The sequence below is a fragment of the Pyrgilauda ruficollis genome, unplaced genomic scaffold (genome assembly GCF_017590135.1).
Source record: "Pyrgilauda ruficollis isolate IOZ18807 unplaced genomic scaffold, ASM1759013v1 scaffold19, whole genome shotgun sequence".
Taxonomy (NCBI): domain Eukaryota; kingdom Metazoa; phylum Chordata; class Aves; order Passeriformes; family Passeridae; genus Pyrgilauda; species Pyrgilauda ruficollis.
In genome coordinates this window covers 10,293,463-10,316,550 of record NW_024518095.1, presented here as the reverse complement: position 1 = coordinate 10,316,550, position 23,088 = coordinate 10,293,463, and the positions used below count along the sequence as shown (strand labels likewise).

Here is a 23,088-nt window from a genome sequence, read left to right as displayed (position 1 = left end):
ATTTTAAGGTTCCTCTGCTGGTTTGTGACCTACTGTAAAAATTAGCAGGGTTGCAACAACTGTGTACTACCCTCAGCCTGCACACACCCCAGCTCAATTGGAAGTCCAGTGCTACAGATGATGGACTTTGGCATTTTCATAACATTAATAATTTCATATCTATCTATGTGTACCGGCACACACATCTGTTTAGAATAATACAAGAAACTCCACAGAAATGTCCCTGGACCACCCGAACTGCCTTTTGTCATTTTCTCTTTCCCCAGCTCTCATATGACTGAAAAACCAAATACAATATTTAATTCTACCATGTCATGTATTAGATTAAAATAATACGAGTAAATTAAGATACTTCAGATTCATAAGATATTGGTAAGATCAAAAGTCCACGCACAGCAATTGCAACATTTCATACAGCTTGCACTGATAAATATATTGGTAGATAGATGGATAGATAGATAAATATGTTTGTGTGTAGATACATAGGTACAGATAGAAATGGAGAGATATAACTGCCAACAAAAGACCACAAAACTTTAAAAATCTGACATGAATTTTAAGAGTAAATTAAGAATGCAGGTAGAAAATGATGAACTGAAACTTGTGTTCCAACTTACCATCTTCATCAGTTAATATATGTAGAGGTGAACTACGAACGCCCTCCCCCATTGTGGTACTAGCAGACACTTCTACAGTATATTCTGTATATTTACTTAAATCTAAACAAACAAAAAGAATAATTCAATAAAACAACCATTCAATGGAACAAATTAATTTTTTCATGGACTGCAAGTATTTTTTAAGTGGTGAATAAGCCTATCACATTGATCTGTGTAATTGTAGATTGAAATAAGCAATGGGAAAGCATGGAATACGAAATATTTTGCAAAAGGAGCAAGGCCTTAATTTCTGTTTTATACTTCATATTCCTAGAATGCTTTGCAGTTTGTTCTTGGCTGTACTCTGAAAATGTAGCAGTGAAGGTACTGAGCTGCCAGCATTAGTTGCTGTGCCATGCCTCAGCAATAATGACAGAACTTAGGAAAAGACGAAAAGGTGAGTGGAAATAGATAATTCAGAATAATTCCGAATAAGATCAGAAATATATGCAGGTGACTTGAGGGTTTACTTTGTTACAATGATAGGTTTGCAAAGATATCCATTTAAGTTCCTTGTACTTTAAACACCTAAAATACAGTGAGATTTATGTTAGTCTCTACCATTCAATGCCATTTCACCACATTATGACAGGACAGAAGTAATTTCTCAGGACAGGGAGCAAAAAATTTTCTGTAAGGGCAAGAAGGATCGGGTCTAACCAATGAACTAATATATCTCTGTCTATTGCCCACTTCCCAAAAAAACTCACAGTTTCCATAAGTTCCAGATCATTATATACTGGCCTGTAATATGTAGTGTCAGAAGGGTAGTGTTAATAACTCTTTGCTCAGTCCCATTAGTCCTCATGAGATATATTGTGTAGGTCTGTATGATTCCATTGGGAATGGATGGTGGAAAAAATGATAATTCAATTTCCATGGATGAGATGTTCCTATAGGTTATGTTTTCTGGTGCAGAAGCGGGAACTAGAAGATAAAAATTATAGACGATTTCAGTCAGTTTCATTGATTTGGAAAGAATTCTTATAAACCAGTTTCAATGAAACACATTGTAAATATATGGATTTGTATCCTATTTTCTTTTTTTATGAAATAAATTTTAAAAGAGGCTGAATTTGAAGATCAAAAACACTTAGACACACAGTACCAACAAGGTCATTAAAAAAAATTATAGAAATCAATTCAGTTTCATTGCTGTGCTTGGCCATGGTCCCAGTGATCCAGACTCTGACTTGCATCCAGTCCCTGCCTGACAAGGCAGCCCAGCCTCAGCTTGGCTCCCCCACTGCAGGCCTGCCCCGCTGGCACTGGGCTCTGTCTGCCTTGGTTACTGTCACTGAACCTGTGAACTTTCTTTCCTGCCTTGACCTCAGACCTGCTGCATCAGCAGGAGGTGTTTGGCACTCCAGACTGGCCCTGGCTGCCACACCTTGCCTGCCTCGTGGGCTTTTCAGCAGGGTGGTGAGACAAGTCCTGGCTAGCGAGGCATCTGCTCAGCTGGCCCAGGGACCCCATGGCTCTTGGCTCTCCATCCCTTACCAAGCACCTGGCCTTGCTCTTTTGCTTTGTGTATAAAGGAGAAAAATGGGATTCAAACTCACGGCCTGCAAAGTAAGCAAATACTTGTAAAATTACTGAAACATATTTCCTGGCCATTAAAGGTTATCATAAAGCAACTTCTTGTCAAAACTTTTTATTTTTTAAAAGATACTCACCAGTTTCAGAAGTTCTGACCAGAAGAGGAAAAGATGACTGATTCCCATAGCCAAGTCTGGTGAATGCTCTTACTGAGATGTTGTAAAGAGTATATGGCTTCATTTCACTTAGTGATATACTTGTAGATGAGGCATTTTTAACAAAAAAATCATTGGAATCACTGTACAGAACTTCATAGTGAGTTATGACACCATTAGGCTGCTCAGGTGGTAACCATCTCAGATTTATTTCTGTTGCAGTTGCATTTATTAATTCTAAGTTTTGAGGTGGGGAGTCTGGTTCTGCAACACAGAAATCAGGAAAAAAACCTTTTCAAATAATTGAACACAGAACTGAGATCATAAACCTGTTGGATCCTGGTATTGAATCCTAACTGTACCAAAATAGCTGCACTCATTTTCTCATTGTCCTTCTCAAAGCCTTACCACTTTTTACCTTAGTTAATTTTGATATGTCTTTTTTCTACCCATAAAACTAGGCATCTTTTTGCTTTATGACACTTTAGCTTTTATGGAATTTCTTTTCTCATCCACTTCTAAATCTATCTGAATCTGCACTTACTAAGAAAGAAAATTCTTCTCTCTACCAGTCTCATGCAGACTGATCCTTCAAATCCTCTCATTGTCTTCCTCATATTCAGTTCTTTAAACTTGGATTTATGTTCTCTTACTGCTTTCTTTGTAAATAATCTTAGTACTTCACTCAATCAAGTATTGAACCAAGAAAGGGACTGCATGCACAGTAACTAAATTCCATTTAGAGAACCCTGTGCAAATCTTTCACACTCTGGTGTGAAGGTCATGCACAAAGCAAGTCCAGCTCCAGGGTGGGGTGTGGCTGAATCTATTGGCAATGTATGAGCTCATGTGACTCCAGTGAGCTAATAAGGCATGGAAGTGTTGAAGAGGTGAGTGGGCTGCACTTATGAATAAAATCAGCTCTGAATGTCAACTTTAATTCCTCTGAAGGCTCCACTACTTCACTCCTGAAATCATCTGTAAAATCAAGATAAAAATATACTACCTACTCAGGATCATAGGATTCAGTTCTTGTACAAACATCCATTTGCAGATATTTCAGAATTCATCATGAATTTTTTTTTTCTTTTTGCCTAAAAGGTCCCACAAATCACTTTCATTCCTGATTTCTGAGCACATGAAAGTGTTAAATGTAACAGATCACTGCTCTCTGGATGGCAAGACTACCCACATGAATATTTCCCATGTGAGGAAGCTTAATTTTTAATTTAAATGTATTTTACCATTTATCTGGCATGGTAAAATATTTAAATGCAACAGCCAAGTTTCTTCCATCCTAATGTAAGTTATCTAAGACAGTTGTAGTGAATCTTTTATTTGGAGGCATCTCTCCTTTCAAGAGTCAAACAAATTTCTAGGTTCCTAGGTTGGCTAAAATTAGGACACATGAATCTCAGCCTGAATTACTTCAGGAAAGTTAAAGAACAAGAAGTAGAAGATAAACAATTATGGACAGCTTTAAAAAAAGGAAAGACTTCTTGGTGGGTTTCTCACTAGTCTCCTCAAGCCTTGCACACCTCTTTTATGACTGAATGAACAGTTGGCTTTTGGCTCTGAACAGAGAAACTCTACAATGAAAAATTTCTTCAACACTCACACGGAAGGGATTGTAAGCTTTCAGAGAGAAAAATACTTATATAAGTAATCTTCTTGTCTTGTGATATGCCTTTCCTCTGCAAAAATACTAAAAGTATAGGAGAATATAATTTTTGAAAAGATTTGCAACTATTTTAAGTTTCACCATTTAATCTGATATTTTGTGTGGTTATTCAAATCACCTAAGCTTATAAATACCCATGATTTTTAATCCTGTAGTCTTTTTCTTTCCTTTATTGACACTCAATTATTTTTCTTGTATTGTAGTACATTTGAAAATGAGAGAGCTAAACAACAACTGGGCAATCATGCTCTGTATTACTTCAGTAAACCTGGAAATAACTGCTGAAACCAGTGAAAATACAAGCTTGATACAAACAAGAAAACACTAATATTCGTGGCTCTGCTCTGCAAATCAAATTCCCATGTTTTCTTTGCAGAAGCCAATGACAGTTCCAGCTCTTGCTCCAATGCCTTCATGGGTTGAAACTGCCTTGCAAGTAAGAAAGGAAAATTCAAAAATCTTTGTAATGTAGTGTTATACCTGACATTAAAATTATTGACCAGTCTTAAAATTAATAAAACCTATGCAAAACCAACTGCTTATTATATTCAGCATTAAAAAATCTTCACTTTATCAGCATCTTTGCCTACAAATAGAAATATGGCTTCTGAATTGTTGGAATGTCCATATGCTTCAAAACTAACCTAATTTACACATGATAAAAAAAGAAAAAGAAGATAAAATGGAGTCATAAAGATTATTACTTAGATGATTGCTAGGAACATATTGTTTTGAGAGAGGGAGCCTCAGCTCTGCAGCTTTCCTTCCATTTGTCTATCACATTTGAAATTAGTTGATTGCAGGTCATGCCGCAGCTTTCATTATTATTTTTTTAGCACTTACCTAAAAATGGTCTGAATAAAATCAGTGACTGATAGAAGCCTAATAATTTCAACATTGGTTTTATCTATACACTTTGTTACCCCTTTTTTGTATGTGCTAGTCTCCTTTTTGAACAAACACAAACTTCAGTACAGAAAATAAATCATCATTGCAAACAACATATTACCGTCCTCAGGGGTGCGCACAAACACATCGTTCTCTTCAGACAAGGCACTTTCTCCAACTGCGGTAGAGGCTGTGACTCTCATTTTATAATTTGTGTACTTTTTTAAACCTGAAAAGATTAATTTAAAAAATCTTGACTCTTAACTTTGCAAACAAGACTGTTGACTTCTTTTGTCATAGCTACTTATAAAACTATAGTACAGGATGCTGTTCTGAGAGTTCTTTATACACCCTAAAAGAATATGTACAATACCATCTATTTGGTGACAGTCAAACAGGCATGCAGTTAAATCAGCAGATTTTGAGGTAAGTCGGCCAGCTACAACTTTGTAAATATCTTAAACAATTTGTCAAGGATGTCAAAGGATGCATATATGAACATCCAAATATGGGGGTTTAGTCAGTATGCATTATTCTGATTAGCATCAATGATTAAATGGAACTCCATTAAGAATATGTTTGCTTCAATTACTATAAAAATTGCCACCTTAAAATAAGAAAATTTTTATTAATGTTTTTTAAAAATTCTATTAATTTTTTTTTCACAGAAAAATACTGTGAAAAAATTCAAATCTGAAAAAGACTTGACAATTTAGCAATCTTTTCCAATGAGAAAAAAGGAAACTGAGGCAAATATTCCAAGGAGAAATCCATTTCACACATTCCTGCTTGTACCATTTCTAAAATTACTGTTTATCTTAACTAGCCCTCTTCTCTCATCTCACATACCCTACATATTCCTTCACAGTAGACAAGTCTGAGTAGTGTCCCAACCTTGTTTTTACATGCAGTTTTTTTTGTGGGTGTGTGGGGACATGGGTGAATGTGTGAGATTTGGTCCATATATATTTCAAATGACTACATTATATAAAATTGGAAAAAAATAAGTTGGCAAAATGTACTTGCAAGTATATTTTTTTTTACTCAAATGACACTGTACCTGTCAAAAGTAAGCTGTTGTTTGAAGTTGTTTCATGAAATGCTCTTTTTGTATCCAGTTCCATTGCATAAAGAGTATAATGAATGATTTTCCCATTGGGATTTGCTGGAGGATCCCAATACAGCAAGACAGAGGAGGAGCTAATATTCTTGTAAAATATATTTTGTACTGAGCTTGGGACTTAAACAAAATCACAAAAACATACAGTAAGTAAATAAATTAGTAAAAAAATTCAAACATTCAGTGAAATAAGTCACGTATGTCAACAATGGTAATACCAGTTACAATTTACCTTGTTCACTTGTCCTGACTGTAAGAACTGACGGTGGTCCTTCTCCAACAGCAGTGAAAGCAGACACACTAATTGTGTAATCTGTGAAAGGTGTGAGGCCCTCTATAACATATGACACTTCTTCAGCCAAAATGTCGATGTTATATTGATTATCTATGAGTAAATAGAGAGAAATAGATGCTTACTCATAAAATAATTTTCTTTCTTATGCATTCTAAACTCACTTTGGCATGGCAATCTGGAACTATTTAATTCCAGAAGAATTAATTTACATGTCAATTAAAAAGAAAAAGAAAAAAGTCTGCATTCAACCTCTTAACTCCCTAAAGAAGAGTCCCTTTTCATGTGTACAATAGATAGATTGGCCTAGGCAAAAGAATGAAGGAGCAACGAGTAGAATTGTGAGGTTTTGTGAGTACTTTTGTATAAGGTCTAGTCTCTCCAGTGATTTCAGAACAACGGCTCCTAGGCTGATGGAGGTTTTGAGGGGTTTTAAATATTTTTAATCAAGAAAGACAAATTCTATCTTCCTTGCCCTCCCAATGGTGCTAGAACAATACTTGGAAAGGCTGCCTTCACACTGGTATTTTTACCAGAAGAGTTCTGGTCAGTAGAATGATGAAGCCATGCATGCCCGCAAAGAGAGTTTAGTGCACTTAAAATAAAGTTCAAAGTCAGCTACAATCCAACTGTGTTAGCCAAAACCATCTGCTGTAAAACAGTCACTATGCCAGTGCAACATGAAAAGGTGTGGGCACTTCACATACCTGAATATCAGGCTCAGAATTCAGTGAGAAGGGTGTTAAAATGAAGGCATTGAAAAATCATCAGACCTGGTTGAAAATGTGGCTGTCTACAGCTTTAACTACTATAATAACTCCTATAAAACAATACCAGGATAGTAGATCACAACAGACACTGGCTGAAATATATTTGCAGCAGCACAGACATCTTTTTGCAACTCAATACCTCAAACTGAATGAGGCCATAAAAAGATTTACATTTAAAATGCTGTACATTTCCTGTGTATAACAAAGAAGATTCTTCAGGATTAACATAGCACAGAAAATATCCACTGTCATTTAAAATAAAGGACTAAAATCTGGTTTTAGATACTGGTGCATGTAGATGAATTCAGTGACTTAATTAAATCATTTTTTAAAAAAACAAAACCTGTATTTTCTACACACTGTTCAAAATGCTGTAAAAATTTTGAGTGATATTTGAAATCCCTGCCTGTCAGCTGAGGGCTGCTTAATGATTTGTAAATATCCATACTTGGTAAAGAAACAGTGGTCCATTGATAATACAGAACAAGTGTACTCACTAATGACATCACCATGTCATGGGGTCATCTCCACCTGTTTGTAACCCATACAGCAAAGTTGTAACTTTTTGACCTATTTACCTTCACTGACATTTGAAAACCTATTAGTCAAAAGGCTTAGAAAAATCAAGGTCTCTGAAGGGCTTGGAGATATGTTAATCCCTGACAATCACACCTGCTTTGGCAACTGTAATAACTGATTGTCTATGCAGCTTGGCTGATGGCTTTCGGGTGCTCCTTTCACTAGGAAGAAGGTCAGCTGGGTGACAAGGGGTTGGTTCCTGCCTGTGTGGCATTCCCATTTGCTTCAGAAGCTTATTTGGTAGTAAAAAAATCTGACTCCAGCAAATGACCCATTTATAATTTGCTTGAACCATGTGCTAAAGATCATATCTGGACAGTGATGGGGGTCCTTCAAAACAAAGAAGCATGTAGAAAAATACCCTAAAATATCTTACCCAAAGCAGAATGAAGTCCTGTAGCTCCATTTATATCAGGCAAATTATCACCAGATACACTTGTAAATATTACTGGGGAAGCTGTCTGAATGCTGGAAAACATTTCAGCTGAACCTTCATATAAATCATTGTCTGTTTCCATTGAATTCCAAGGGGGAGAAGAAGGTTTGATATTTTCATTTATTGCATATCGTTCCAAAGAATCAAGCAAATACTATAAAATAGAAATGTAAAAAGAAATCATAAACCTAGTCATCACTAAATTATATAATTGCATTTGTATATAATATAGAAATGATTCTCATATGTTTGTGCATGCATATAGATACTATAAAAATGTTTGCATACAAACATTATTGATCATTAGAATAATTTTTAAATAATTAAAAATGTTCCTCTGCCTGTAGCCTACAACATTTTATTCTGGTTATTGTGTTATCAACCACCAATTTTTTTTCTGAAAAATTTTCTTAAAATACATATTTTATATTAATGTGGCAATTTTAAAGTAAGGCCTTTAATTTTACAGCTATATCTTTGGAGCTATATTGAATAGAGGCACATGTGAATTTTGGAGATTTTATTTGTACTAACTATAACCTGAAAGAAGGCAGTAGGCATTGAAAACACGAGGATTTCAGATGGCTCTTCCAGTCCCACAAGAAAAGGATTAGCAGGCTGACTAGATCTCTGAGAGGGAATAAGAGGAGAGGGAGAAAACTAGAAGCTGATGAGATAAAGAAGAAAGAAAAGTAAGGGTGTATCTATGTGAAAAGGGAGAGTGTAGGGGCCGTAAAGTGATACAGGGGCCCGTAGGACAGAAGATGCAAAGAAAAAATGTTGGAAAGGAATGGCAGCAGATATAAGTGGAGCAAGAACAACAAAGAGAGGAGAAACAAAAGCAGAAAAGAGAGAGAGGTGAGAGCATAGGTACAAAATTGTGTGCTAGTACCAGATCTTCATGCCCCTTCAAAATCTGGGACCAAATCCAGGACTCGAGTATCTCTGAATTGTTCTGCTGTCATCTGGAACACTCCCCACTCACACATATGGCCCACCTCATTGCCAGAAAGACATGTTTTTGCAGTGATGTAACTAATACACATTAGTCCTTTCCCTATGGACTCTGGGCAGAGAAAGGGCAAAGCCACTTTTTTACTCCTTTAATGCGAGGTACATTAGCCACAGGCACAGACAGAGCATCAATCTCACCTAAGTACCAAGAGGTAAAAACTCTGTATGATTTATGTTCACCAGCCTTTTCTAGCAAAATAGTAGGCCACATGGAAATACTTTTTGCTTGTGAGGATTTTCCACATATAAGATAACAGCTTTTTATTGCTACTGGTTTTTGAGTACCATTAGCACAGTGGGTCTGCCAGTTCAAGCTCTATAGCTGCTCTAAGCTATGGCCAATGTGGTTCTAGATAAAGCAAGGTTGATTATGATTTGCTTTGGTTTTTAATTAGAAAATTACATTCAATAAATTATAATAAAGCAGCAATGATACTACACTAAGAACTCAAAAATTAGGAAATTCCATCACCAAAACATTTCTGTGGAGACTACTTTAATTTTTTGTGTCTGGACTATGATACAATCTTTAATTACAGAGTTATATACTTCCTTTTCCATGGATGCCTGCCTGGTTTAATGAATGGATCCTTATCCTAATTTTTTCCCCCTTGCTCCTTATTTAACATTTGACTCCAGGGCTCTATTTAATGTATATCATTCAACTTGAAAGCGAACTCCTTCCTTGAGCCCTACATCAAAAACTTAGATTCCAATTCAGATCCAGTGAAAGACATCACTGTCTGAAAAAAATAAGGAATTATGCAGACTTTGGACACCTGTTTCAAAATTCAGCCCAAAAAGCCCTACCCAGAAAGAATTCAATCCTGAGCTGAATGTTTGCCAGTGGTCTACAGTTCTGTGTTGCATACTGAGAACTGCTCTAAGCACGTAAAGCACATCAGCACCCAAAATCCAGAAGCTTGACTGATTGACAGCATAAGTCCCCTCAGAGATATGATCCCATAGATGTGCACAGATATCCTTAGTATGCAACCACAGCATGGAACTAAGCATGTAGCATCACACACGTGAAGTTAAGGACACAAAAGGAGGCAGAAAGTCTAAGCCTGTCTGCCTTGCTAGTAAAACACTTAGAGCCTTTGGACACTTCTGTTGAATTCACAGGGTTCTTACCCACATCTTCTAGAGGTTTGACTGAGTGGCTGTGTATCAATCTAGGCACCCAATTCTTTACTCTTAACAGTCTGGCCACCCTTTGCTGCAAAGAACTCAAGGACTGTGGGCTGTGGCTTCCTGCCTTCAGCAGCTGGATCATTTTACCAGAATGATTTAATTTTTCATGTTGTGGAAACAGCATTATTGGGATCTTTTTGAAAGCCAGTCAGAGAAAGAGAGTGGACTGGAGGAAGATGGCTTTTTAAAAAATTGACAACTTATCTGTGGGAGCTAGTTCATTCTATGAATGTCAGATCAGGCAGAGAGCAAACTTAATCTGACATAAAATCTATATTTAAAAAAAGGGAAAAGAATACCTTATTTTTATCTCCAAGAATAGTGTTTTCCAGAGTGACGAGTGTTTCCTGCACGTGTACTTTAACTCTGTACTGGGTAATGATTCCATTTGGTTGTTGTGGCTTCCTCCAAGTAATTTTTATATATGTGGCTTCCACTTCTGCTAGTTGTAAATCTGATACAGCACCTGGGACTGAATATTTAAGAAGAAATTTGAGTTTATTAAACACTTGTGATTATTACAAGGTTTTTCAGAACTGTATACAAAGTACAGTAGACAATCCAATTTCACATCCTTATCTTTTGAGTTGATCCTATGCAGGGTAGAGACTTGCTTCACTTGTTTTCTTAGCAAACAAGTTACAATTCTAAAAATATGCACACTTTTTTAACACATAAGACATGTATGAATATGGTCAGAAACTAAGATGATGTAAACCAGGATTGCTCTACTGAGGCCTACTTGATTGGAATCAAGCAGATCTTTGCTATTTTCCTATATGGACTTCTAAGCATACTTGAAAATAAAAGGTTAGCTCTAATTATCTTGTTAATTTCCCTTTTACAAAAGGTTTTTATAATTTTATATATATTATATATATTATATGTGTATATCCTAATAGACATATATAATAGATAGAAATTATATAATTTATATAATTTCTTCATTAAACTTTCAGTCTTAATTATATTGAAATTTCCATAGGACCACCACAGGTAAAATGCATTCTATTCACTAGAATGATATTCAGATTTGATACAAAAAGAATTTTTTTTCCTAACACACTTCAATAAAAGACGATTTTGAAATTACTTGTATAAGGAGGATTTTTAGATTTGGCATTAAAATAAGACACTCTCTGTTATGCTAGAAGTACCCCAAACCTACTGAAATTCCCTTTGGCTTCTCTCAGTGCCTTTCAACACAAGATCAGCACCTATACTCAGGTAGGTCATCTCTGGAAATTGAGAGCTGCCAAAAGCAGCTCATTCAGGAAAGAATACAATAAATAAATAAGGATAGGTTTTTCTCCCAGTGTTACTCCTTGACAACAAACATCGCCAGCAATCCCTGAGGCAGAGATTTTCTAAATTTGTTTTGTGCAGCATAAATGTCAGACAGAAATTGAATCCGCCTTGAATCTGCCTCTCTATTACACACCAAATCTCGATTTTTCCTCCTTGCATCCTCAAATGCTGACCAAGAATCTCGCACAATCTCACATACACGTGAGATAAAGCTGCCTTTCCATGCAGCCACGGGCTCTGACCTGGTGAGCTGACTTTTGGGAGCACAGCTCCACGGAGCCGAGGGCTGAGAGGCGGGAGCAGCCGCTCGGCCGCACTGGACGAGCCCTGCGCGCGGGGCCTGCCGCGCTGCTGAGGCGGCTCCCCACACACGGGCCTTGCGTTTGGTGAGGAGGGCTCAAAGGAGAGGGGCTTCCTAAGGAACGAGGGGGCTGAACGAGCCGCCAGCGGGACTGCACTTTCTTTTCCTCTTGCTGCCACCTAACGGGGCACAGGGGGCCCTGCAACTTAATTACTGTACCTGAAATTAACTACTTTTGTTAGAAAGACACTGCATTTGTTTCACAATCTCTGAAGGCCTTTGATAGCGGATAAAAGTACTGACAGAGTATGAACTTGAAAAAAAAAAAAGAAAGAAATTACATAATAATATTCAACTGATTTCTTTTCTTTGGTTTTTTGTAATCTTTTTTCCCTCTCTTGCGGTGCTCTTATATCCATTCTCTCCTTCGCAAAGTACCTTAAAGGCTCTGAAGGGAAAACTGAAACCCTTTATCTCGTTCAATTCATTTGTTTCGCCTCTCTGTGCTTACTTACCATCTGCAGGAGTGAAAACTGTGAGGTTGCTCTTTGGTCCCACGCCGGCGCTTGTCTCAGCACTGACGTACACGTCGTATGCTGTAAACGGCACAAGGTTACTGAACGCAAACTTAAGGTCTCTTGTACTGTTATCCAGAACGTGACCTGGAATTAAAAACAGATTTTAGGTCTAAAAGAGAAACACTCCATGGCTACTTTCTAGTATGATGAACAAATGAAAGGACAAATTTGTTTGGAGAGAAGCTGAGAATCAACTTCAGTGGAATAATGCTGAACATATAGGGAATAAAACAACAAAATAACCAACCAACCAAACCAACCAAACAAGCCCCTTCAAAGAGATAACATTTTTAAGAGCAAGAGATTTTTAAAAATGTGTCTTACTTTTCCTGTGTGGCTCCATAAAAACATTAGAATACAGCTTATGTCTTACTTAACTGCAGGCAGTTCTATAATTTCTGTATCTATATATGTCTGAGCTCAAAAAATGGCAAAAACATCAAAACAGACTTAAAGAGTCAATTGCATACTGCATGAGAATGAAAATTCTCCAGAAATCTTTAATAGAAAGAGAAAAAACTAAAGATTTAGATATACAAGCACAGCAATTCAGCTGTGCTTAACCTATCAGATCCTGAAAGACTGAGAGGAGTTTATTTTCTCCATTCCTAGGAATATCTAATGCGAATTTAACTTTATACTTTTCCTTGTGGTGCACTGGCTTTTTCCTTAAAATTAATCTACAAACCATTAAAACATATATTAGTAAAAAGGGATCTATAACACTGCTTTTGACTATCCATTTTTAATTGGCAGGCCCAGGAGAACGTGTGAGGAAATAATCACAAATAATTCAAAAGAAATGGTAGCATCAACTCTGACATACCAGATGGTCCATACAGCTCAACTCTGTAACTGAATTTCCCTGTTATTATGGTTGGTGGGTCCCACATTACTGAGAAAGACTTTGCTGTAATGTTGCTCTTGGCAAAATTCTGTGGTGGGTCTTCTGGAACTTAAACAATATTGGAAAAAGTCTTTGAACATAAAATACTTTATATTAGGATGTCCAAGAACCCCATAACAGACAATTCATTTTAAACATAAACATGAAATATTCTGAAGAGAAGCCATAAAAGCATATCATTAAAATTACTTGATTTATGCTTTAATATAATTCTCAGGAAAGATATCAAGAGTGTTGACAGTATGCAAATAATCTCTAAGAGACAAAGGTGAAAAATAAACTAGAAATTAACCCTGAAATCATTAGAAGAGAAACTGACCAAAATTTCATTACCTCTAGACAGAGCAGCAAACTAAGGCTGTTGAAATTCTATCAAAGCTATTCAACTTAACATTTCTAGGAGGGAATTAAATTTATTTTTATCTGAACAGTGCTATCTATTTTGTATGTATGAAAGGGAACCAACATCAAACCACGTCAAGCAAAAGAATGATGTACTTGATGTACTAGCAAAGAGAAAGCCAGAATAACATTCCTCTGGAATGCCTTTTTTGTATAGCTCTACTAACAGTGTTCCCACTGCCTAAGCCATTATAAAGGTGCTGCTCATGGACCATTGCTTCCAATTCCAGCTTCTCAGTGCATTGCAAGTAATCAAAAATCAGCTTCATCTGGTGCTTAAAGATTTCTTCAGTACTGAGAAACTTTCTGCAATAGGTGCACATTGGCAACATAAGTACAGCAGTTTTCTTCATTATTGCTTATTTCTCCACAAAGGCAAAGAAGCTTGAAGTGCATTTCTATGTATGCAAAACACATACTTTTACAATATTATGCCTGACCCTTCATGACCTTTCATCTTTATTTTCAATTCTTCTACCATTATTCTATTATTTGCAGTTCATAAATTGTCAATTTTTTGTAAAATTTGATCTGTCCTGAACATAATTTTGGTATCTTTGACTCCTAACAAGTGAACTCTCACTCACTGTACATTATTAGACATATAAATATATATGCATTTTCAATTGATTCCATCAGGTAAAATTAACTAATCATGAAAATACAAAATCATGATAAAGACAGATTAGGACAGAAGTATTTTGCAGCAGAAAATCAAACCTATATTTTGAAGTTTTTCACATAAATCTGAGAACTTTATTGCCATTTTAAAGCCGTATGTAGTTAACACACCTGATTCTGGTGTCCGGACAATTGCACTGTCAATGTAGCCTGCTTCAGTGGTGACGGCAGAGACTTCAAAAAGATAGGTGGTGTATGGCCTGAGGTTAGTTACAACAAAGCTGATGGGTTCACTCCAAACAGAGCTCATCTGACTCGCTGCCTCTGTACTTGGTGTCACTGTAGTCCCTGAAAGACTTGTGGATTTCCCAAAAGTAGTTGAAGGAGTGGTAGTACTCCACAAAAAAGATTCACTCTTATCCTAGAAGTAAAAATAAGAAATATAATAAGGTGCATCTATAACCAATAATTGTAAATAAATGCAGATAAAAAAGGCTGACCATCTTTGAAAAAATGACCCTAAACTGGTTCTCCTTTTTGTACTTCAGTTTCCAAATTTAGGCAGGCTGTGCTAGTGCACCCTGTTAGTCACAGTGTTATAATTTCCTGCCTTATTCAAGAAGATCTCAAATCTGACTGAACAGAAGCATCTCTCTAGGATTCATTTAATTATTCCTAGTTTTAATTTTCAGCGTTCAGTCTGTCTCTTGAAAAAACATTCCCTAGCGAGGTCCTTTTGCATCACATATAGGTTGTATGTGTGTATGTGCATACACATGGATAATGTAAATATATCAACACATCATGGATAAAACCAGACAGGAGTTTCTTAATCCATTGTGTCAGGAGAAAACCCAAAAAATTGCTAGGCATTGTGGTGCCCAATGCCTATGGTTCAGCAGGTGGCAGCCTGCCTTCTCAGTGCTGAATTAAACCAGCCTGGTGTCAGGAACCTTTGCAATGCTTAAGATGATCTTTCAAGTCAAAACTGAAACCAAATTTATTATAATTTGTGTCATTTAAAACTGCACTTTTCATTAAAACTCTAAGTGTGAGAAATCAGGAAAAAGAAATGGTCAAAGGAAAAAAAGTTTGGTTACCTGACATTTTGACATTTCAGTAATTGCAAAATTGTGGCCAAAGTAAGAAGGAAAAAGAAAAAAAAATTAGAAGAGAGAATTTTCTTAAAGAAATTCCAAAAGGATACTATGGTTACAGGTGTGAATTCAACAATAACAACAATTCAGACTGCAACCATATTTTTGAAAATCACTCTGCTAATCATGTTCAGTTTTTATTTTTATATGAGAAGTATTTAAAAAATATTGAAATGTGCTACACAGAATAAAACATACTTCTAAAATAAAAAAAATCATACTGTATCAGAGTATATCAAAAATACCATACTATATAGAAAATAAGCTATTAACAATACTAGATGTCTTCATGACTAAAAAAATCCATGTAAGTTCTTGGTTTTTTTTCTAATTGAATAGTGTGTAAAATAAAAAGTTAAAAAATTGAAAGCTGAAAACCCAGAAATTTTCTATTTCATCATTTTCTGTTAAAAGGATGCCAAACTTAACCTTTCATAACATTTTTACTTTGATTAAACTGAACTTTTCAATCAAAAGAATTCCATTCAAACTACTTTGAACAGAAAGGTTTTTCTTCATCCGTTTTATCCTGTCTTGGGACTGAGTCTGTAAGGTTTTGGAATCTTTCTGAAAAGCAAACCTCCACATTTTTATGTCTCAAATTCTAAATGTAAAACTATATTCTGGGGTTGAGTCTATTTCTAATTTAAAACGTTTATAGCACTTACATTACATTCTGGTAACCTCCCAGACAGAAGGTCCTCTACTTTAACCAAGACATCTTTCACTACAATTCCACTTCTTGCATGTTTCACACTAATCTTGAAACTAGTTATCTTTCCATTTGGTTGCCGAGGGAGAAACCAGATCAGATTTACAGCTGAAGAATTTAAGGCTTCAACTGTGAGATTCACTACTTTACCTGGAGCTTGAAAACAAAACAGAAGCAGTGAGATAAACTTTTCTTCTCAGCACTGAAAAACAGCAAATTCTTCTTTTTTTTTTTAATGCCATTTCTAGTTTCCAAATTCTGAAGCAAACACATAAAAAACATTCACAAACACATGTAATGTAGCTGATATACAACCAGCTATTTTTCAATCTGGTTTAAGTGAGAAATATAATTATTTCAATCTCATAATATATGTAGTAATTGATTTGGTCAACTTAGAAATATTCTTCTTAGAAGAAAGTAATCTACTGTTCCAGAAGTAGAAGAAATTTGTCCTTTTTCTTTTTTTTTTTTTTTTTCTGGTTAAGAGCATTTGATAACACTGTGGTTTTTTTCATTTTACCTGTGTCATCTTTTCTGCTGCACATAGCTTTAAGTAACTCAATTAAATTGCAATATTCACTATTACTGCATAAATGCTGCTCTTTGTATCCATGACAGTTTCTGTGGCCTTTTGTCAGAGCATCAGTATTTATCACAGCACAAAGGACTGAGATGCAGCATTGAAATCAGATTTTACATGCTATTTTGCATGCTGAACTCTCCTGGGAACTAAAGCCCTGTGGCCCTGTCTTAGTGCTGCCTACACGTGGCAGAGTCAGCAGCAGGTTCTGCAATAGCTGTCTTAGTACTAAGGAGAAAAGGCTTTTCACACTCTTTTTTAAAAAAAGACATTCCACAATTACAGACCTTCCACAGGTGAATTGAGAGAGCTCCTCCAAGCCTCATATTTAGTGCTTTCAGTCCTGCTAAATCTCTCCCACATCTTTCACCTCTTTTCCCCTCCTCCCAAAATACAACCTTTATATTTAAATAATTTTATCTTCTGGCTAACTTTCTCACTTTAAATTTCCCATCTTTATGCTGATTAAGATGTTTGGCTTTCCTTAGCCATCAAAGCAAGAATTAGAACAAAAAACCAGTTGAGAATGAAAAAGTATAAGTGTTATACCAATGACACATAACTCACCTATAATTTGAAGAAACCTTCCAATTACATTTATAGTAAGGCATTTTAGGTTTAATAAAAATTTAGACAGAAGTATTTCCAAAGTAAAAAGTTTATGTTTTCATATGGGGAAATGCCAGTGCTGTCCTCTGTCAAACATGAGCAAATAATAAAACTCACAGAAATAAGGTATTTTACCAGCAATAATGCACAAATAGTGAAGAATAATGATCTCACATAGATCCATGTGACAAGTTTACTACTCCCTATATTGGGTTCATAAGTAATCGCATTATTTGTTCAGAGTGATGATTTCTGGCATTAATTATGATATCTCACTCTGCAGTCTGCCAGAAAGAGAAAGAAGCCTAAACACAGATGGGCAGTCACTGCCTTGGCAGCACAAGCTGTGTATTCCATTGAGACTGGCTCACAAGGGCACTGGTGTGAGCTCGTCAGCCAAGGCACAACTGCTCCTGGAGCAGTGAGAGCAAGAGCGAGATCGCAAACACTAAATTAGTAAAAATTGTGCAAACTCTGGCTATGTGTTTTAATCTTCAAACCACCAAATCAAATTTTCATTTCAGATTTTTTTTACCTTCAGAATCAATGAATAAAAATTTAATAAAACTCATTCTGTGCTGAATTTCTTAGAACCTGTCACTAAACACATACAGATTGACTTAGCAGACAATGGCAGAGATGATCCCACAACAAAGTCTGTCTCCTAGAACTGTTGCAGGAAACAGCAGATGGATCCCTTGATAGGTAGTTCTGCTCTCCTATGACCTTGCTTTCTGGAAGCTGCCTACCTAGAAACTGGCATAAGAAAACTCCAAGAAAAACAGACCTTGTGTACAACACCCCTATGGGCACCCCCTAAATGCCATTGTTAGCAAATAGAACAAAATAAACCTTTGTCACTGAGTGACAGAATAAGAATGAGGTTTTTGTTCTAAATGCATTGGAATTTGTTCAAGTATGAAATTCATCATGGAGATTTATTTGAACAAATTAGATCAAATTTAATCAAATAATTAACAGCTTTATTAAATTTACCACTTTCTGCAGTCTGGAAAAGGAAAGGATCACTAAACACTCCAATACCAGCACTGTTCTCAGCAGCAACCTACAGGAAAAAAAAAGAAAGGATCCACATTAGAAAGTCTACAGTTTATACAGTTTCAGGGAATATGAAAATCCTAAGGATACATAGAGATACAGCTTTTAAACTATAAATATACAGATGAATGTGCCCTTTACAGTTCTGTTGTATAATTTATACTCAATGTTTAAATGCAAAAGAATAAAAGGGCAAAAGCATAAGAAATTGAGAAAACCACATGTGAGTATCCACACATGAAAAACAAAAGTATGTAACAGCATAAGAAATTGAGAAAACCACATGTGAGTATCCACACATGAAAAGAGGATCCCTATTTTATGCAAAAATCAACAGCAAGAATAACATCAGTAACACTCATTTTTCTTACCACAATACACTTAAACCAGATTCTGCGTTCCTATTTTACTTACTATAACTTAAAACAGTAAAAAGGAGAATAAGCTGTCTCTTATTTCTCTGCCTCATGTAGGCTGGCAAGAGCAGGTCAACCTTCCTCAAAGCAGAACCCCAAGGAAAGCATGTCTTTTTGCAGAAAGGCAATAGATCAAGGAGAGTGTAGATGCACTTTATGATGGAAATGCTTCAGTGCTCACAATCATGGACGTGTCTTCCCACAGAAGAGCAATATATTGAAACTTTGGTAAAACTTATGGAGATGAACAAAACAACAATGTCATTTGCTCTGCAATACAGGGTTTGGTGACAATTCAACTCAGTGATGAGCCATGGCATCCAGTACTTACAAAGAAAGAGGAAGGAAATCTAACTTATTTTTTGAAAATAATTAAAAACAGCAACAAAAGGTAAACATGAGTAAAATCCCAGCAGTGATGGCGAGATGTGTGGGAAAGAAGAAGCAAAGTGAAAAGCTCTCCAGCAGGGTTATAGCTGACAATGTAAGGCCATAAGGTTGTGGACCTGGGTTTTAGGGAGCTGACAGTGCAGACTGTGGGGAAAGCAGGATGAGAAGGGGTAGGTGTGCAAAAACTGAGTGTGGATCACTGTAGAAATGGCAGACAGCAAACAGGGGGTAGCAAAGGGCAAAAGAAAACAGAAGGCCTCAGGCCAGAAAAGGAAACTTGTTTTAATCACTTCTTGGCACTAAACAGTGCACTTTTCAAACACTGTAAAGATTAAACAACAGGACAAAGCTACAACAGACTAACACAGTGAAGGAATACAAGGCAGCATCAAAGACTTAATCTAGGAGGACAAGAAGAACCTGTGTCACTGGCTATCTCCTTCTTAAGCCACACAAACACATGCACACCCAACTCATGACTACAGCCAACCCTACCCATTTATTGTCATTTAGGGACAATGACTTGAAACATCCTTAGGCATTGATAAACTCTACGGTTATGTTGCAATAGCTGAGGAAATTGACTGGAGATCTTCAGGGGGTTGAAAGTCTGACAGTATTTAAATTACATCATATAAATCTTAAGCTATGTCCTCACCTAAACATTGTTTTTATTACCTCATCTCAAGGTTGTAGAAAGAGGTCAGAAACAAAACTAGTATTAAGACAGACACAGAAACTCCTACCTCATATGTGCCCCTTCAATGCAACAGAATGGAATGAAGCAAATCAACACATAGTTTCATCTAATTCTTGGTATTGAAAAGAGGAACCTCTACAAGGCTCTTATGAAAGAGTAAAGCAGGCAAAGAATTGCTTGGCAAATACTGCCAAGATAGTAGCAGTTAATTTCTGAAGTAATCTATTGTTGAAGAGTTCAGAGATGGATCAGGAGTGACTAATCTCAGTGCAAACAAGTTTTATATATGGAAGGCATGCTTTTTTGGATCTGGCTGAGATGATTTAATAATCTACATGTAATATGCAAAGCACACCAGTAATTTGAAAAATTAAATCTCAATGAAGATAAAGGATTTAGATGTTTCAAAAAATTCTACTCTTTGCTTTTTATGTTTATCACATAATGCCATATGTTAATTCGAATATCAGTAGAAGAAGGTACATCTCAGTGCAAGTTTGACTGAGACATTTTTAAGCAGATTTTAAAACCACTACTCAAATAAACTCAACTAAACAAATATCTGGCTAATGTATTTTGTTATATGGCAACAGTAAATAACATGGTCCTTCAGAAAACTCTACAGGAATCTACTATAAACTCACAATTTGCAATAAATCAGAATTCAAAATACTAAGAGGTGTTTGTAAAGCTTTTACCATAATTTCATAAGTTGTTCCAGGGTTAAGACTGGTGAGAAGAACTTCCAAACTGTCTGGCTTTGTTGTGACCTGTGTATAAGCTGTTTGCATCCACGGGCAGACTTCTTTATATTTAACAACATAGGATAGAATTCTCCCATTTGGATAGAGTGGTGTGTTCCATGAAAGCAGAATCCCAGCAGAACCCACTCTTTCACCTGCAAGGAACACAGGAGGCCCAGGATCTAAAAAAAAATATTTCAAAAAATTATATATATGCACACACACGCATATATATACACGCACAAGCACAGACCCGTGTAAACCAATTTTTAATTAAGATTCATGAGAGTGGGACATATGCATAGATTCTACAGAGAAATTAAATCATCTGCCAGCATAACCTCATAAAATTACTGAAAAGTGATGCACTTCTGAACAAAAATCTTTTTTTCTTGCTAGAGTCCTGTTAGAAATTATTAGGTTAATTTTGGAACACCAGAAACATTCTTCTGTAAGAATGTAAAAAATGTATTGGTCAAGAACTTTGTTTAAAAATAGAGTTTAATGCCAATTTGACATCCGACATATTCTAGCACTCCATTAAAGTGTACTCTCTTAAAAAGCACATCTACTTTGGCTACATTTTGTTGGAAATAGATCTGAACATTTCTTTATGTACCACTATAGGTATAAATCAGAGTCTGAATATTATTACATGACACAATAGCAAATTTTTCAAAAGCTTGTAAATTCTTAAGCTCTCGTAAAACACTTCTGATTCAGTGTATTTTTAAATAGTAAAAGAAAATGAAAAATTTTAAAGACCATTCAAAACTGATATAATTTCTTGGACATTACTGTGCACATAATAAACATAAGAAAGCATAGTTGAAAAAAATGAACAAAATTTCATCAGTCATTTTTAACTCACTTGTCACATTTGTTGTCACAGTTCTACTTGCAGGTGAACTATAGACTGAAGAAGAAACGGAAGAAACTGTAACATTGTATGTTGTTCCAGGAATAGTATTGGAAAAATCAGCCTGAAATAGGACATTATCTAATTTAAGCCTTTTATAAAGAATCACAAAAATGAACCCCTCTCCCCTCAAAAAAAAAACCCAAAACAAACAAACAGAAAATACCCCTACAAAACAAAGCACAAAAAAACCACAGACAATTTTGAGCAATTCATAACTAAAAATAGTTTTCTGCTTCTGTTAGCTATAGTATTTTGCTGTCAACTACCCTTCATAAGGTGTGTGCAACATTCAATATTGAAGAATAAAAAATTAACTATTAATTTTATCCCAGTCTCCTATCAATGTACCTATAGAAGTTTTTCTGTATTATCATTATCAACGTAAATGTGAAGCATTATAAAACTCCTTTTTGAAAGAATGAACAACAAGGCAACCTGAAAACCAAGTTTTTGACCCTTAAATAACCCGTCCTTTTCAGTTAAAATAATTATTAACTTTTTTAGCAAGAAATTATATAAAATACCTGTGTCTTTGCAGTTCCAATGAAAAACAAAAGCAAGACATCCAGAACAACCATTATTTCTGTTAATATTATATGTTCCAGACAGCAGAATCAAAAAGTGCTCCTATATCTTTTTGATGGCTTAGCAGTGAAATGTTGCCTGCATTAATGATTTAAGCACAGATCTTCCTGGCAAGTACACAATTAATGAGTCTGTACTACTCAATAGCTCTGCCCTTCTCTTGTTAAACTATTCATGAATCCTTGGATGACGGTCTGCGTCCTTCCAGTAGACTTTAAAAAAACAGTAATTTCACTACCTGTTGTTAAGTAGCAAACTGTGGGTGCTGAAAATTGCTTCCATCCCACCAATTTTTCATTAATACTTTCACATTCATATATGCATTAAACAGCTAAGGAGGAAAGCTTGAATTGCTCATCAGCACAGCGCTTAAGGAAAAGACAGCCCTGCAAGTCCTGTAATAAAAGCACTTACTTGATACTCCCTAACTCCAAGATCTAGGATAACAACAGAAGCATGGTCAGGAACAAGAGCCACATGAAATCTGTCTACAAGTCCATACGGTAGTCTCCAATACAGTGAAAAATAATATGATGAAACATTGAAGAATTTAAGACCTTCTGGCTTTGCAGGTTCTGAAAGAGAATTGTGGAATAAAAGACATTCACTTAAATAACTCCATTTAAAATATATTAGTAGTTACAACTGAATAGAAAAGCATCCAAGAGTTTACTTGCTATACAAAGGATTAGTCTGGATATGGCAGCATGTGATGCACAGTTGCTACACTACCTCTGGGATTTGGTTGATGGCCTCCCAACTGTG

At 35.9% G+C, this 23,088-nt stretch overlaps 1 protein-coding gene across 1 annotated transcript in view; it reads right to left on the bottom strand.

Annotated features, from left to right (window-relative positions):
• The window catches only part of PTPRQ (protein tyrosine phosphatase receptor type Q), a 99,556-nt gene extending 77,240 nt beyond the window's left edge, over positions 1-22,316 (bottom strand). The window contains exons 1-16 of the mRNA XM_041465510.1: positions 22,263-22,316; positions 21,688-21,799; positions 20,772-20,998; positions 18,505-18,574; positions 16,273-16,472; positions 14,619-14,868; positions 13,344-13,472; positions 12,455-12,601; positions 10,623-10,802; positions 8,060-8,233; positions 6,275-6,427; positions 5,983-6,162; positions 5,044-5,151; positions 2,336-2,617; positions 1,404-1,586; positions 618-719 (exon numbers count right to left, since the gene is read on the bottom strand). Coding sequence (XP_041321444.1) covers positions 618-719; positions 1,404-1,586; positions 2,336-2,617; positions 5,044-5,151; positions 5,983-6,162; positions 6,275-6,427; positions 8,060-8,233; positions 10,623-10,802; positions 12,455-12,601; positions 13,344-13,472; positions 14,619-14,868; positions 16,273-16,472; positions 18,505-18,574; positions 20,772-20,998; positions 21,688-21,799; positions 22,263-22,316 — 2,551 coding nt within the window. The remainder of the gene's footprint in view (positions 1-617; positions 720-1,403; positions 1,587-2,335; positions 2,618-5,043; positions 5,152-5,982; positions 6,163-6,274; positions 6,428-8,059; positions 8,234-10,622; positions 10,803-12,454; positions 12,602-13,343; positions 13,473-14,618; positions 14,869-16,272; positions 16,473-18,504; positions 18,575-20,771; positions 20,999-21,687; positions 21,800-22,262) is intronic.
• Positions 22,317-23,088: the final 772 nt, after the last annotated feature.